At 42.2% G+C, this 13,729-nt stretch overlaps 1 protein-coding gene across 1 annotated transcript in view; it reads left to right on the top strand.

Moving 5' to 3' along the window:
• The window catches only part of LOC124004625 (ankyrin repeat domain-containing protein 13B-like), a 47,933-nt gene that overhangs the window by 11,911 nt on the left and 22,293 nt on the right, over window positions 1-13,729 (top strand). The window contains exons 3-4 of the mRNA XM_046313274.1: window positions 5,731-5,855; window positions 13,390-13,435. Coding sequence (XP_046169230.1) covers window positions 5,731-5,855; window positions 13,390-13,435 — 171 coding nt within the window. The remainder of the gene's footprint in view (window positions 1-5,730; window positions 5,856-13,389; window positions 13,436-13,729) is intronic.

The raw sequence follows: 13,729 nt of genomic DNA, 5'->3' as shown, positions 1-13,729 counted from the left end.
AGTAGGAGTAATAGTAGGAAGAGAAGGAGGAGTAATAGTAGGAAGAGGAGTAGTAGGAGTAGTAGGAGTAATAAGAGTAGTAGGAGTAGTAGTAAGAGTAATAGGAGTAGTAGTAGGAGTAGTAGTAGGAGGAGTAATAGTAGAAGGAGTAGTAGGAGGAGTAATAGTAGGAGGAGTAGTAGGAGTAATAGTAGGAGGAGTAGTAGTAGGAGGATTCATAGTAGGAAGAGGAGTAGCAGGAGTAGGAGGAGGAGGAGTAGTAGTAGGAGGAGTAGTAGAAGTAATAGGAGTTATAGGAGTAGTAATAGGAGGAGTAGGAGGAGTATTAGAAGAGTAGTAGGAGTAGTAGTAGGCGGAGTAGGAGGAGTAGTAGTAGGAGGAGGAGTAGTAGGAGGAGTAGTAGTAGGAGTAGTTGTAGTAGTAGGAGTAGTAGGAGTAATAATAGGATGAGTAGTAGGAGTAATAGTAGGAGGAGTAGGAGTAGTAATAGGAGTAGTAGGAGTAGTATGAGTAGTAATAGTAGGAGGAGTAGTAGGAGGAGTAACAGTAGGAAGAGGAGTAGCAGGATTAGGAGTAGTAGTAGTAGGAGGGGGAGTAATATTTTTTATTTTTTTATTTCACCTTTATTTGGGGCGGAAGCGTAGCCTAGTGGTTAGAGCGTTGGACTAGTAACCGGAAGGTTGCGAGTTCAAACCCCCGAGCTGACAAGGTACAAATCTGTCGTTCTGAAAATAAGAATATGTTCTTAACTGACTTGCCTGGTTAAATAAAGGTAAAATTAAATTTAACCAGGTAGGCAAGTTGAGAACAAGTTCTCATTTGCAACTGCGACCTGGCCAAGATAAAGCATAGCTGTGTGAACAGACAACACAGAGTTACACATGGAGTAAACAATTAACACGTCAATAACACAGTAGAAAAAAAGGGGAGTCTATATACAATGTGTGCAAAAGGCATGAGGAGGTAGGCGAATAATTACAATTTACAGATTAATACTGGAGTGATAAATGATCAGATGGTCATGTACAGGTAGAGATATTGGTGTTCAAAAGAGCAGAAAAGTAAATAAATAAAAACAGTATGGGGTGAAAATGGGTGGGCTATTTACCAATAGACTATGTACAGCTGCAGCGATCGGTTAGCTGCTCAGATAGCTGATGTTTGAAGTTGGTGAGGGAGATAAAAGTCTCGAACTTCAGCGATTTTTGCAATTCGTTCCAGTCACAGGCAGCAGAGTACTGGAACGAAAGGCAGCCAAATGAGGTGTTGGCTTTAGGGATGATCAATGAGATACACCTGCTGGAGTGTATACGGATGGGTGTTGCCATCGTGACCAGTGAACTGAGATAAGGCGGAGCTTTACCTAGCATGGACTTGTAGATGACCTGGAGCCAGTGGGTCTGGCGACGAATATGTAGCGAGGGCCAGCCGACTAGAGCATACAAGTCGCAGTGGTGGGTGGTATAAGGTGCTTTAGTGACAAAACGGATGGCACTGTGATAAACTGCATCCAGTTTGCTGAGTAGAGTGTTGGAAGCCATTTTGTCGATGACATCGCCGAAGTCGAGGATTGGTAGGATAGTCAGTTTTACTAGGGTAAGCTTGGCGGCGTGAGTGAAGGAGGCTTTGTTGCGGAATAGAAAGCCAACTCTGGATTTGATTTCCGTTTGGAGATGTTTGATATGAGTCTGGAAGGAGAGTTTGCAGTCTAGCCAGACACCTAGGTACTTATAGATGTCCACATATTCAAGGTCGGAACCATCCAGGGTGGTGATGCTAGTCGGGCATGCGGGTGCAGGCAGCGATCGGTGGAAAAGCAAGCATTTTGTTTTACTAGCGTTTAAGAGCAGTTGGAGGCCACGGAAGGAGTGTTGTATGGCATTGAAGCTCGTTTGGAGGTTAGATAGCACAGTGTCCAATGACGGGCCGAAAGTATATAGAATGGTGTCATCTGCATAGAGGTGGATCAGGGAATCGCCCGCAGCAAGAGCAACATCATTGATATATACAGAGAAAAGAGTCGGCCCGAGAAGTGAACCCTGTGGCACCCCCATAGAGACTGCCAGAGGACCGGACAGCATGCCCTCCGATTTGACACACTGAACTCTGTCTGCAAAGTAATTGGTGAACCAGGCAAGGCAGTCATCCGAAAAACCGAGGCTACTGAGTCTGCCGAATAGAAGTAATAGGAGTAGTAGGAGTAGTAGTAGTAGCAGTAATAAGAGGAGGAGTAGAAGGAGTAATAGTAGGAGGAGGAGTAGTAGTGGGAGGAGTAGTAGTGGGAGGAGGAGTAGTAGGAAGAGTAGGAGTAGGAGTAGTAGTAGGAGGAGGAGCAGTAGAAGTAATAGGAGTAGTAGTAGTAGGAGTAATAGTAGGATGATGAGTAATAGTAGGAGGAGTAGTAGCAGTATTAGTAGGAGGAGTAGGAGGAATAATAGTAGGAAGAGGAGTAGCAGGAGTAGGAGTAGTAGTAGGAGGAGAAGTTGAAGAAGTAATAGGAGTAGTAGTAGTAGGAGTAATAGGAGGAGGAGTAGTAGAAGTAATAGGAGTAGTAGGAGTAGTAGTAGGAGGAGCAGTAGAAGTAATAGTAGTAGGAGGAGTAGTAGAAGTAATAGTAGTAGGAGGAGTAGTAGAAGTAATAGGAGTAGTAGGAGTAAGTCATAGGAGTAGTAGGACTAGTACGGGTAGTGGTAGGAGGAGTAGTAGGAGGAGGAGTAGTAGGAGTAGTAGTAGTAGGGAGTAATAGTAGGATGAGTAGTAGGAGTAATAGTAGGAGGAGTAATAGGAGTAGTAGGAGTAATAGGAGTAGTAGGAGTAGTAGTAGGAGTGGTAGTAGGAGGAGTAGTAGGAGTAGTAGGAGGAGTAATAGTAGGAAGAGGAGTAGCAGGAGTAGGAGTAGTAGGAGGGGGGTAATAGAAGTAATAGGAGTAGTAGTAGTAGGAGTAATAGTAGGAGGAGTAGTAGGAGGATGAGTAATAGTAGGAGGAGTAGTAGGAGTAATAGTAGGAGGAGTAGGAGGAATAATAGTATGAAGTAGGAGTAGTAGTAGGAGGAGGAGGAGTTGTAGAAGTAATGGGAGTAGTAGGAGTAGGAGTAATAGGAGGAGGAGTAGTAGGAGTAATAGGAGGAGGAGTAGTAGGAGGAGTAGCGGGAGTAGGAGTAGTAGGAGGAGGAGGAGGAGTAGTAGAAGTAATAGGAATAGTAGGAGTAGTAGAAGTAAGAGTAATAGTAGTAGGAGGAGTAATAGTAGGAGGAGGAGGAGGAGTAATAGGAGTAGTAGGAGTAGTAGGAGTAATAGTAGGAGGAGGAGGAGGAGTAATAGGAGTAGTAGGAGTAGTAGGAGTAATAGTACTAGTAGTAGTAGTAGTAGGAGTAGTAAGAGTAGATGGAGTAATAGTAAGAGTAGAAGTAGTAGTAGTAATAGGAGTAGTAGGAGTTGGAGGAGGAGGAGGAGGAGTAGTAGTAGTAGTAGGAGTACTTTATCTAAAAACTAAATTGTTTTTCAGCAGAATTATCCATAAAACACAACAGGCATGTGTACTGTGAAAGCATAGATAAATTGACTAGGAGAAGTCTAATAGTGATTCACAATTAAAGGCTGGAAGGATGTACTGTATGGAATCTCTATAGAAATAGATTGAGGTGATTGGATTCTACGAATAGGAACCATTTGTTTGTGGATTGATGGTGAGCCAAATGGCTGCTGTGGATGGATCTAATCAAGTAATTAGGCACAATTGCTTTTAAATGCACTTATTGATAATTTAAAATGAAATTGAAATTGATTGGGTAGGTTAGTCAGAGTTTCCTCAGAGAGTTGGTTAGTCAGAGTTTCCTCAGAGAGTTGATTTAGGACTGTGGCACTGGGAAGGGACCTGTATAGTATTGTAAGGCACGACGCTGGCGACAGGAAGCAGGTACATGGAGAACATTTAATCAACTACGCCCCCCCCCCCCTCTAGGGGCGCCACTAGGCTGTCCCACGGGGGCGGGCCTGACGGGCCGGTCGAGGCATGGGCGCTGGACAAGCCGGCTGGGGGTGAAGGAGCCCGTCGATCCCGCTGTGGCGTGGAAGCCCGATGATCCGGCGTAGACGTAGTGGCCTGAGGAGCCAGCTGGGTGTAAAAAACCTGATGATCTGGCTGAGGCCCAACGCAGGATGGGCTCCTTCCGAGCCAACCGGTGCAAGGAAACCTCTCGAGCCAGCTAGGGTGTGGAAGCTCGACGAGCTGGCTAGGCCCCATGGTTCCATCGGCGGCGGGCCCCGGATAGATATCACCACCAACCGGAACGCCAGCACTCCCCGATGCTTCCAATTTTGGTGTCAGCATTCTCTAAGGCACGACACTGAAGACAGGAAGCAGGTACATGGAGAACATTTAATCAACTACGGAAATAAAACAGGACAGGACCAGCGTCTGGATGGTACAAAGTAACGAAATCAATGCTGACAGGGAATAACGTAAGGAACAGACAGATAAAGCGAAGGCAATCAAATAATAATAGAGTTCAGGTGGGGCCAATGAGGTGCTGGTGCGCGTAACGAAGGGGACAGGTGTGCGTAAAGATAGGCAGTTTGGGGCTCTCGAGCCAGAGAGAGGGAGAGCGGGAGCAGGCGTGACAATTATACTTAAGCAATAAGATACCTCAGGGGTTCATGGTATATGGCCAATAATATACTCTGCTTTACGTCGGGCTTAAGAACAGCCCTTAGCCTTGGTATATTGGCCATATACCACGAACCCCTGAGGTGCCTTATTGCTATTATAAACTGGTTACCAACGTAATTAGAGCAGGAAAAACAAATGTTTTGTCATACCCGTGGTATATGGTCTGATATACCGAGGCTGTCAGCCAATCAGCATTCAGGGTTCAAACCACCCAGTTTAAGTTATTGTAGTATTGTGTATAGCATAGCACAGCATAGCATAGTTCAGAACAGCACAGTACAGTCCAATATACACAGTTTATTAGGTACACCCATCTAGTACCGGGTCTGACCCCCCTTTGCCTCTAGGTAAGCCTGAATTCTTCGGGGCATGGAACCGTTGCTCCATTGGTATCAAGGGTATCAAACATTCCCCACACCATCACACCACTGCCACCAGCTTGTATCGTTGACACCAGGCAGGGTAGGACCATGGACTCAGAGTGCTTACGCCAAATCCTGACTCTGACGCAACAGGAACTGGGATTAGTCAGACCAGGCAATGTTTTTCGACTCCTCAATTGTCCAGTGTTGGTGATCGCGTGCCGATTGGAGCCGCTTCTTCTGGTTTTTAGCTGATAGGAGTGGAACCTGGTGTGGTCATCTGTTGCAGTTGCCCATCCGTGAGAAGGACCGATGAGTTGTGCTTTCCGAGATGCCGTTTTGCACACCACTGTACCATTATTTGTCCGATTCTTTCCATTCTCTTTTGACCTTTCATCAACAAGCTATTTTCGCCCACAGGACTGCCTCCGACTGGATGTTTTTTGTTTCTCGCACTATTCTTGGTAAATCCTAGACACGGTCGTGCGTGAAAAGCCCAGGAGTCGCTTCGTTTTGCTCACTAGTTTTGCCCATTCTAATGTTCAATTCAACAGTAACTGAATGCCTCGATGCCTGTCTGCCTGCTTTATTTAGCATGCCACGGCTATGGGACTGACTGTCTGTAGTTGCAAACCATTAACTGGCCCATGAGTGTGTGTCTATACATATGGTGAAGATTGTCTTCCTCTCTCCCATAGTGCTCCAGGAGGCAGTCAGTACAAGAGACCCGGAGCTGGTGCGTCTAGTTCTGCATTACCGTGACTACCAGCGGACCACTAAGAGACTGGCGGGAATCCCTGTCCTCCTGGAGAGACTGCACCAGGTGAGAGGCACTGACACTGAACACAAGTACAGAGCACAATAGCAACATCAGAATACAAGCATTTAGGAAACACTTGTAGATATATTTTGCGTTAGCACTTATCTTGTTGAACAACACTGTAAAAAATGTTTGATTGTTGTTTAAATGAAATATTATTAAGTAACTGGTTCCTTTTTTTGTTTACTAAACTATTTGATTAAAGTGATACCCAGAACTTAACATTTTTAGTTGGCCCAAACTTTTGGATGGCCCAAAAATTCAGTCAACTTAAAATGATGTGTTTACTCAAATTGTCTCATATGTTCATTCAACTATAAATTCTTATTTGGGCATTTTACTTTTAAAAAAGGCTGTGGAACTAGTCACACGCACACAGTGCTTTCAACATACATTGTATTCAACTTACATGTTTGACAATGTGCATGTTCATTTATACAGTAATTAATATTCAAAATTTCCTCACCTGGGATTTGAACTCACAACCTCTTGATTCACAGCATTCCTGCTACGACACTATGTCTGTGTCAATAACCGATTTCACCTATATTGCTACAGAGCAAAGTACATCTCAGCTTTGTTAAAAGTACACTCAAGAAAAAACATATTATTTACCATAACGATTAAGGAGTAATATTAAAACAGAGTAATATTTCCTCACCAACAGGGGTACGCGCAATGCCGTCAGGGGTATACCAAATAAAAATGTGATTCACATTTTTTTTTTCCAATGGGGCTATACATTTGGGTGAGGTTTTTTTCTCGCCCGAGTAGCCTCGTTTCACTGCCAAAAATAAAAGTAAACCATCGAGTGTTGAGCGAAATAACAACACAATGTCAAATGCAGGTAGCCTAGTCAAATAATTAACATCCAATCACAATCACAGTTACTCTCTCGTGGGAATTCCACTAAAGGAATTCCGTATGTAGCCGAGCGTAGCTGCTGCTCATGTTGGTATCTGTACTGATGGCGAAAAGCCATGACAGGGAGACATAGTGGAGTGGTAATGCTCGTGCAAAGAGTTGCTGCCGACGCCACTTGGGTACACTGCAGCATCCACCGAGAGGCTCTTGCTGCCAAGAGAATGCCTGACAGCTTGAAAGACATTTTGGACACTACAGTGAAAATGGTTAACTTTGTTAATGCAAGGCCCCTGAACTCTCATGTATTTTCTGCATTATGCAATGATATGGGCAGCGACCATGTAATGCTTTTACAACATACAGAAGTGTGCTGGTTATCAAGTGTTTTTGAATTGAGAGACTAGCTTTCTTTACTGACCATAATTTTCACTTGTCTGACCGCTTGCATGATGACGAATTATATCTGGGTGATGTTTGTTCTCACATTAATGATTTGAATCAATGATTACAGGGACACTCCGCAACTATATTCAATGTGCCGGACAAAATTGAAGCTATGATTAAGAAGTTGGAGCTCTTTTCTGTCTGCATTAACAAGGACAACACACAGGTCTTTCCATTGATTTGTTTGTGTGCAAATTAACTCAAGCTTATGGACAATGTCAAATGTGATATAGCGAAGCAACTGAGTGAGCTGGGTGCGCAATTAAACAGGTACTTTCCTGAAACGGACCACAAAAACAACTGGATTCGTTATCCCTTCCATGCCCTGCCTCCAGTTCACTTCCCGATATCTGAACAAGAAAGCCTCATCAAAATTGTAGCAAGCGGTTCTGTGAAAATGTAATTTAATCATAAGCCACTGCCAGATTTCTGGATAGGGCTGCGCTCAGAGTTTCTTGCCTTGGCAAATCGTGCTGTTAAGACACTGATGCCCTTTGCAAACACATACCTATGTGAGAGTGGATTCCCGGCCCTCACTAGCATGAAAACTAAATACAGGCATAGGCTGTGCGTGGAAAATGATTTAAGACTGAGACTCTCTCCAATACAACCCAACATTGCAGAGTTGTGTGCATCCGTTCAAGCACATCCTCATTAACCTGTGGTGAGTTATTCACAATTTTTGATGAACAAATAAGGTTTTATATATAAGATGGCTAAATAAAGAGCAAAATTATTGATTATTATTATATTATTATTTGTGCCCTGGTCCTATAAGAGCTCTTTGTCACTTCCCACGAGCCGGGCTGTGACAAGAATTCACACTCATTCTTATGTTTAATAAATGTATTGTATAGTGTGTGTGTGCCAGGCTTACAGTGATGGCAAAACACAACATTTGAAAGTGTGCTGACCCTGGTGCTAGAAGGGGTACGCAGCTGGAGGTAGAATGTTTGAAGGGGTATGGGACTATAAAACATTTGGGAACCATTGCTCTATATAATACTGTACACTTTCTTGAATTAGTTGTGGATTTGGGAACTGTGAAAAGATGCCTGGTGTCATGTCTGGTGAGGTAAGTGTGTGTGTCAGAGCTGTGTGTAAGTTGACGATGCAAACAATATGTAATTTTCAACACATTAATGTTTCTTATAAAAAGAAGTCAGTCTCTCCTCAACTCTTAGCCAGGGGAGACAGGCATGCATAGTATTAATATTAGCCCTCTGGTTACAATGAAAAGCAAGATGTGCCACTCTTTTCTGGGCCAGCTTCTGCTTAACTAGGTATTTCTTTGCAGATCATATGACTGGACAATAATCAAGATAAGACAAAACTAGAGCCTGCAGGATTTGCTTTTTGGAGAGTGGTGTCAAAAAACAGAGCATCTCTTTATTATGGGCAGACCTCTCCCCATTTTTACCACCATTGAATCTATATGTTTTGACCAAGACAGTTTACAATCTAAGGCAACACCAAATAATTGAGTTTCCTAAGCTTGTTCAAACACCAAACCATTCAATACCAGATTCAGATGAGGTCTAGAGCCTGGGGAATGATTTTTACCAAGTACAATGCTCTTAGTTTTAGAGATCTTCAGAACCAGTTTATTACTGGCCACCCATTCCGAAACTGACTGCAATTCCTTGTTAAGGGTTTAGCGATTTCATTAGCTGTGGTTGCTGACACAAATATGGTTGAATCTTCAGCATACATGTACACACAGTCTTTGTTTAATGCCAGTGGCAGGGTATTGGTAAAAATAGAAAAGAGTAGAGGGCCTAGAGAGCTGCCCTGCGGTACACCACACCCTACATGCTTGAAATTAGAGAGGCTTCCATTAAAGAAAACCCTCTTAGTTATATTATATTTATACAGTTGAAGTTGAAAGTTTACATACACTTAGGTTGGAGTCATTAAAACTTGTTTTTCAACTACTCCACAAATTTCTTGTTAACAAACTATAGTTTTGGCATGTCGGTTAGGACATCTACTTTGTGCATGACAAAAGTCATTTTTGTTTGTTTTATTTCACTTATAATTCACTGTATCATAATTCCAGTGGGTCATAAGTTTACATACACTATGTTGACAGTGCCTTTAAAAAGCTTGGGAAATTCCAGAAAACGATGTCATGGCTTTAGAAGCTTCTGATAGGCTAATTGACATCATTTGAATCAATGGAGGTGTACCTGTGGATGTATTTCAAGGCCTACATTCGAACTCATGGGAAAATCAAAATAAATCAGCCAAGACCTCAGAAAAATTATTGTAGACCTCCACAAGCCTGGTTCATCCTTGGGAAAATTTCAAAAGGTAAATCTGTACAAACAATAGTACTCAAGTATAAACACCAAGGGACCAAGCAGCTGTCATGCCATTTAGGAAGGAGACGTGTTCTGTCTCCTAGAGATGAACATACTTTGGTGCGAATGGTGCAAATCAATCCCAGAACAACAGCAAAGGACCTTGTGAAGATGCTGGAGGAAATGAGTACAAAAGTATCTATATCCACAGTAAAACGAGTCTATATCGACATAACATGAAAGGCCACTCAGCCAGGAAGCCACTGCTCCAAAACCACCATAAGAAAAGCCAGACTACAGTTTGTAACTGCACATGGGGACAAAGATCATATTAGAACTGTTTGGACATAATGACCATCATTGTGTATGGAGGAAAAAGGGGGAGGCTTGCAAGCCGAATAACACCATCCCAACCGTGAAGCACGGGGGTAGCAGCATCATGTTGTGGGGGTGCTTTGCTGCAGGAGGGACTGGTGCACTTCACAAAATAGATGGCATCACGAGTTAAGAAAATTATGTGGATATATTGAAACAACGTCTCAAGACATCAGTCAGGAAGTTAAAGTTTGGTCGCAAATGGGTCTTCCAAATGACCCCAAGCATACTTCCAAAGTTGTGGCAAAATGGCTTAAAGACAACAAAGTCAAGGTATTGGAGCGGCCATCACAAAGCCCTGACCTCAATCCAATAGAAAATGTGCAGCACTGAAAAAGCTTGTGCGAGCGAGGCCTACAAACCTGACTCGGTTACACCAGCTCTGCCAGGAGGAATGGGCCAAAATTCACCCAACTTATTATGGGAAACTTGTGGAAGGCTACCCGAAGCGTTTGACCCAAGTTAAACAATTTAAAGGCAATGCTACCAAATACTAATTGAGGTAATGTGAACTTCTGACCCACTGGGAATATGATGAAAGAAATAAAAGCTGAAATAAATTATTATCTCAACTATTATTCTGACATTTCACATTCTTAAAATAAAGTGGTGATCCTAGCTGACCTAAGACAGGGACACTTTACTGGGATTAAATGTCAGGAATTGTGAATACTGAGTTTAAATGTATTTGGCTAAGGTGTATGTAAACTTCCCACTTCAACTGTAGCTCTGAATCCATGATATGACAGAGGTTGAAAAGCCATAAAACATGTTTTCTCAACAGCAGGTTATGGTCAATAATATCGAAGGCTGCACTGAAATCGAACAGAACAGCTCCCACAATCTTCTTATTATCCATTTCTTTCAAACAATCATCAGTCATTTGTGTCATTGCAGTACATGTTGAGTGCCCTTCTCTATAAGCATGCTGAAAATCTGTTGTCAGTTTGTTTACAGAGAAATAGCATTGTATTTGGTCAAAGGCAATTTTCTCTAACAGTTTGCTAAGAACTGATAGCAAGATGATAGGTCTGCTGTTAGAACCAGTAAAGGCTGCTTTATGAATGACTTTGGCTTCCCACCAGGCCTGAGGACAAACACCTTCCTCTAGATTCTAGATGAAAGATATGACAGAGAGGAGTGGCCAGTGAGTCAGCACCATCTTCAGTAGCCTTCCGTCTATGTTGTCATTGCCAGGAGGTTTGTTCCCACACTAACGTTACAAAATCCAAACTTTTACAATTTTATTTCATTATTTATTTTCTTTTTTTTTGCATGAATGCAATGGCTCACTCTTTGTTGATTCGATGAAAGATTTTCTTTGTCTTTCTGGCCATCGTTTATTTTAACTTTTTTTCTCTCCATCATTCTTTTATATCATTGATCTTGGCTTCATAAATGCAGCTTCTTCCTCTTTTCTCAATGTGCAGTAAGTCAGCCAGTCATATGTGCAGCCAGACTTATGAGCCACTCCTTTTGCCCCATCTCTTACAACCATACATCTTTTCAATTCCCCATCAATCCATGGAGCCTTAACAGTTCTAACAGTCAGTTTCTGAACAGGTGCATGTTTATCAATAATTGTAAGCAATTTCAGAAATTAATCAAGTGCAGCGTCTGGATGCTCCTCATTAATCACATCAGGCCCTGGCTCTGATCAGGCCCTACACCCAAACAAGGGCACTGCGTTCATCCACCTCTGGCCTGCTCGCCTCCCTACCACTGAGGAAGTACAGCTCCCGCTCAGCCCAGTCAAAACTGTTCGCTGCCCTGGCCCCCCAATGGTGGAACAAACTCCCTCACGACGCCAGGACAGCGGAGTCAATCACCACCTTCCGGAGACACCTGAAACCCCACCTCTTTAAGGAATACCTAGGATAGGATAAGTAATCCCTCTCACCCCCCCCCCTAAGTTTTAGATGCACTATTGTTAAGTGATTGTCCCACTGGATGTCATAAGGTGAATGCACCAATTTGTAAGTCGCTCTGGATAAGAGCGTCTGCTAAATGACTTAAATGTTAAATGACATCAAACCAACAAATATTTTTCACATCGTCCACATCAAGAGCCACTACAAAATATTTTGTATGACCTCATATACTATTGTAGGTCGAGCTTTTGGAACTTTGGGTTTCCTGGATATAGCCACTATTTTGTGATCACTGCATCAAATGTGTACGGATACAGTTATAAATGTGTACGGATACAGTTATAAATGTGTACGGATACAGTTATAAATGTGTACGGATACAGTTATAAATGTTTACAGATACAGCTATAAAATGTGTACAGATACAGATATAAATGTGTACGGATACAGATATAAATGTGTACAAATACAGCTATAAATGTGTACAGATACAGTTATAAATGTGTACAGATACAGTTATAAATGTGTACGGATACAGATATAAATGTGTACAGATACAGATATAAATGTGTACAGATACAGCTATAAATGTGTACGGATACAGCTATAAAATGTGTACAGATACAGTTATAAATGTGTACAGATACAGTTATAAATGTGTACAGATACAGTTATAAATATGTACAGATACAGTTATAAATGTGTACAGATACAGTTATAAATGTGTATGGATACAGCTATAAAATGTGTATGGATACAGTTATAAATGTGTACGGTTACAGTTATAAATGTGTACGGATACAGTTATAAATGTGTATGGATACAGTTATAAATGTGTACAGATACAGTTATAACTGTGTACGGATACAGTTATAAATGTGTACGGATACAGTTATAAATGTGTACAGATACAGTTATAAAATGTGTATGGATACAGTTATAAATGTGTACAGATACAGTTATAAATGTGACTGTCCCACTGGATACAGGTAATGCAAATTTGTAAGTCAGATAAGAGCAAATGACTTAAATGTAAATGTAATGTAATGGATACAGTTATAAATGTGTACAGATACAGTTATAAAATGTGTATGGATACAGTTATAAATGTGTACGGATACAGCTATAAAATGTGTATGGTTACAGTTTATGATTGATGTGCACCCCTTCATCTCTCCCAAGTCCAGAACGCTGCAATCCCCCCACTAATTCTATTATTAATCCCACCCCCTCCATATGTCTCTGTCTCACCATCAGCCCTGGGATGGGATTGGAACAGCGACAGTCCTTTGTTCCTGGCCACCCGAACCAAATTACTCTCTTTTTTCCTGTGGTGTTTTCCTTTCTCCCTCTCTTGTCCCTGTTCACTCTGTGTCTCTGTGTGTGTGTGCGTGTGTGTGTGTGGGTGTCTCCCCATTCCTCTCTCGCTCTCTCTGTCTCTCTTTCCATCTCTCTTTCCATCTCTCTCTCTCTCTCTCTCTCTCTCTCTCTCTCTCTCTCTCTCTCTCTCTCTCTCTCTCTCTCTCTCTCTCTCTCTCTCTCTCTCTCTCTCTCTCTCTCTCTCTCTCTCTCTGTCTCTTTCAATTGGTCTCTCTCTCTCTCTCTCTCTCTCTCTCTCTCTCTCTCTCTCTCTCTCTCTCTCTTCTCTTTCTCTCTCTCTGTCTCTCTCTCTCTCCCAAGGCTCAGGACTTTTACGTGGAGATGAAATGGGAGTTTACAAGCTGGGGTAAGTCATAATAAATAATGTTTTCTGCCTCTCAGATTTTTATCTGCATGGATGATGGCTTCCTGCCTGACTGTATATGAGCTTGGTGACAGACTTCCTTTCTCTGTGGGTCTGCATTGTCTCCATAGAAATAGAATCACTAAAATGGGTAAAGACCTCCAAATCACGGCAATAAAAAAGTTACACTCAAAATAGCCGCCAGGCCAACCATCACAGGGCAATTGACTAGAGTGGGAGTAACGCCTGTTCTGGGAATTATATTTCTATGGCTGTCTATATCTCTCTCTCTTTCCT

This window comes from Oncorhynchus gorbuscha, linkage group LG19, assembly GCF_021184085.1.
Source record: "Oncorhynchus gorbuscha isolate QuinsamMale2020 ecotype Even-year linkage group LG19, OgorEven_v1.0, whole genome shotgun sequence".
Classification (NCBI taxonomy): domain Eukaryota; kingdom Metazoa; phylum Chordata; class Actinopteri; order Salmoniformes; family Salmonidae; genus Oncorhynchus; species Oncorhynchus gorbuscha.
This window is presented reverse-complemented; position numbering and strand designations above follow the sequence as displayed.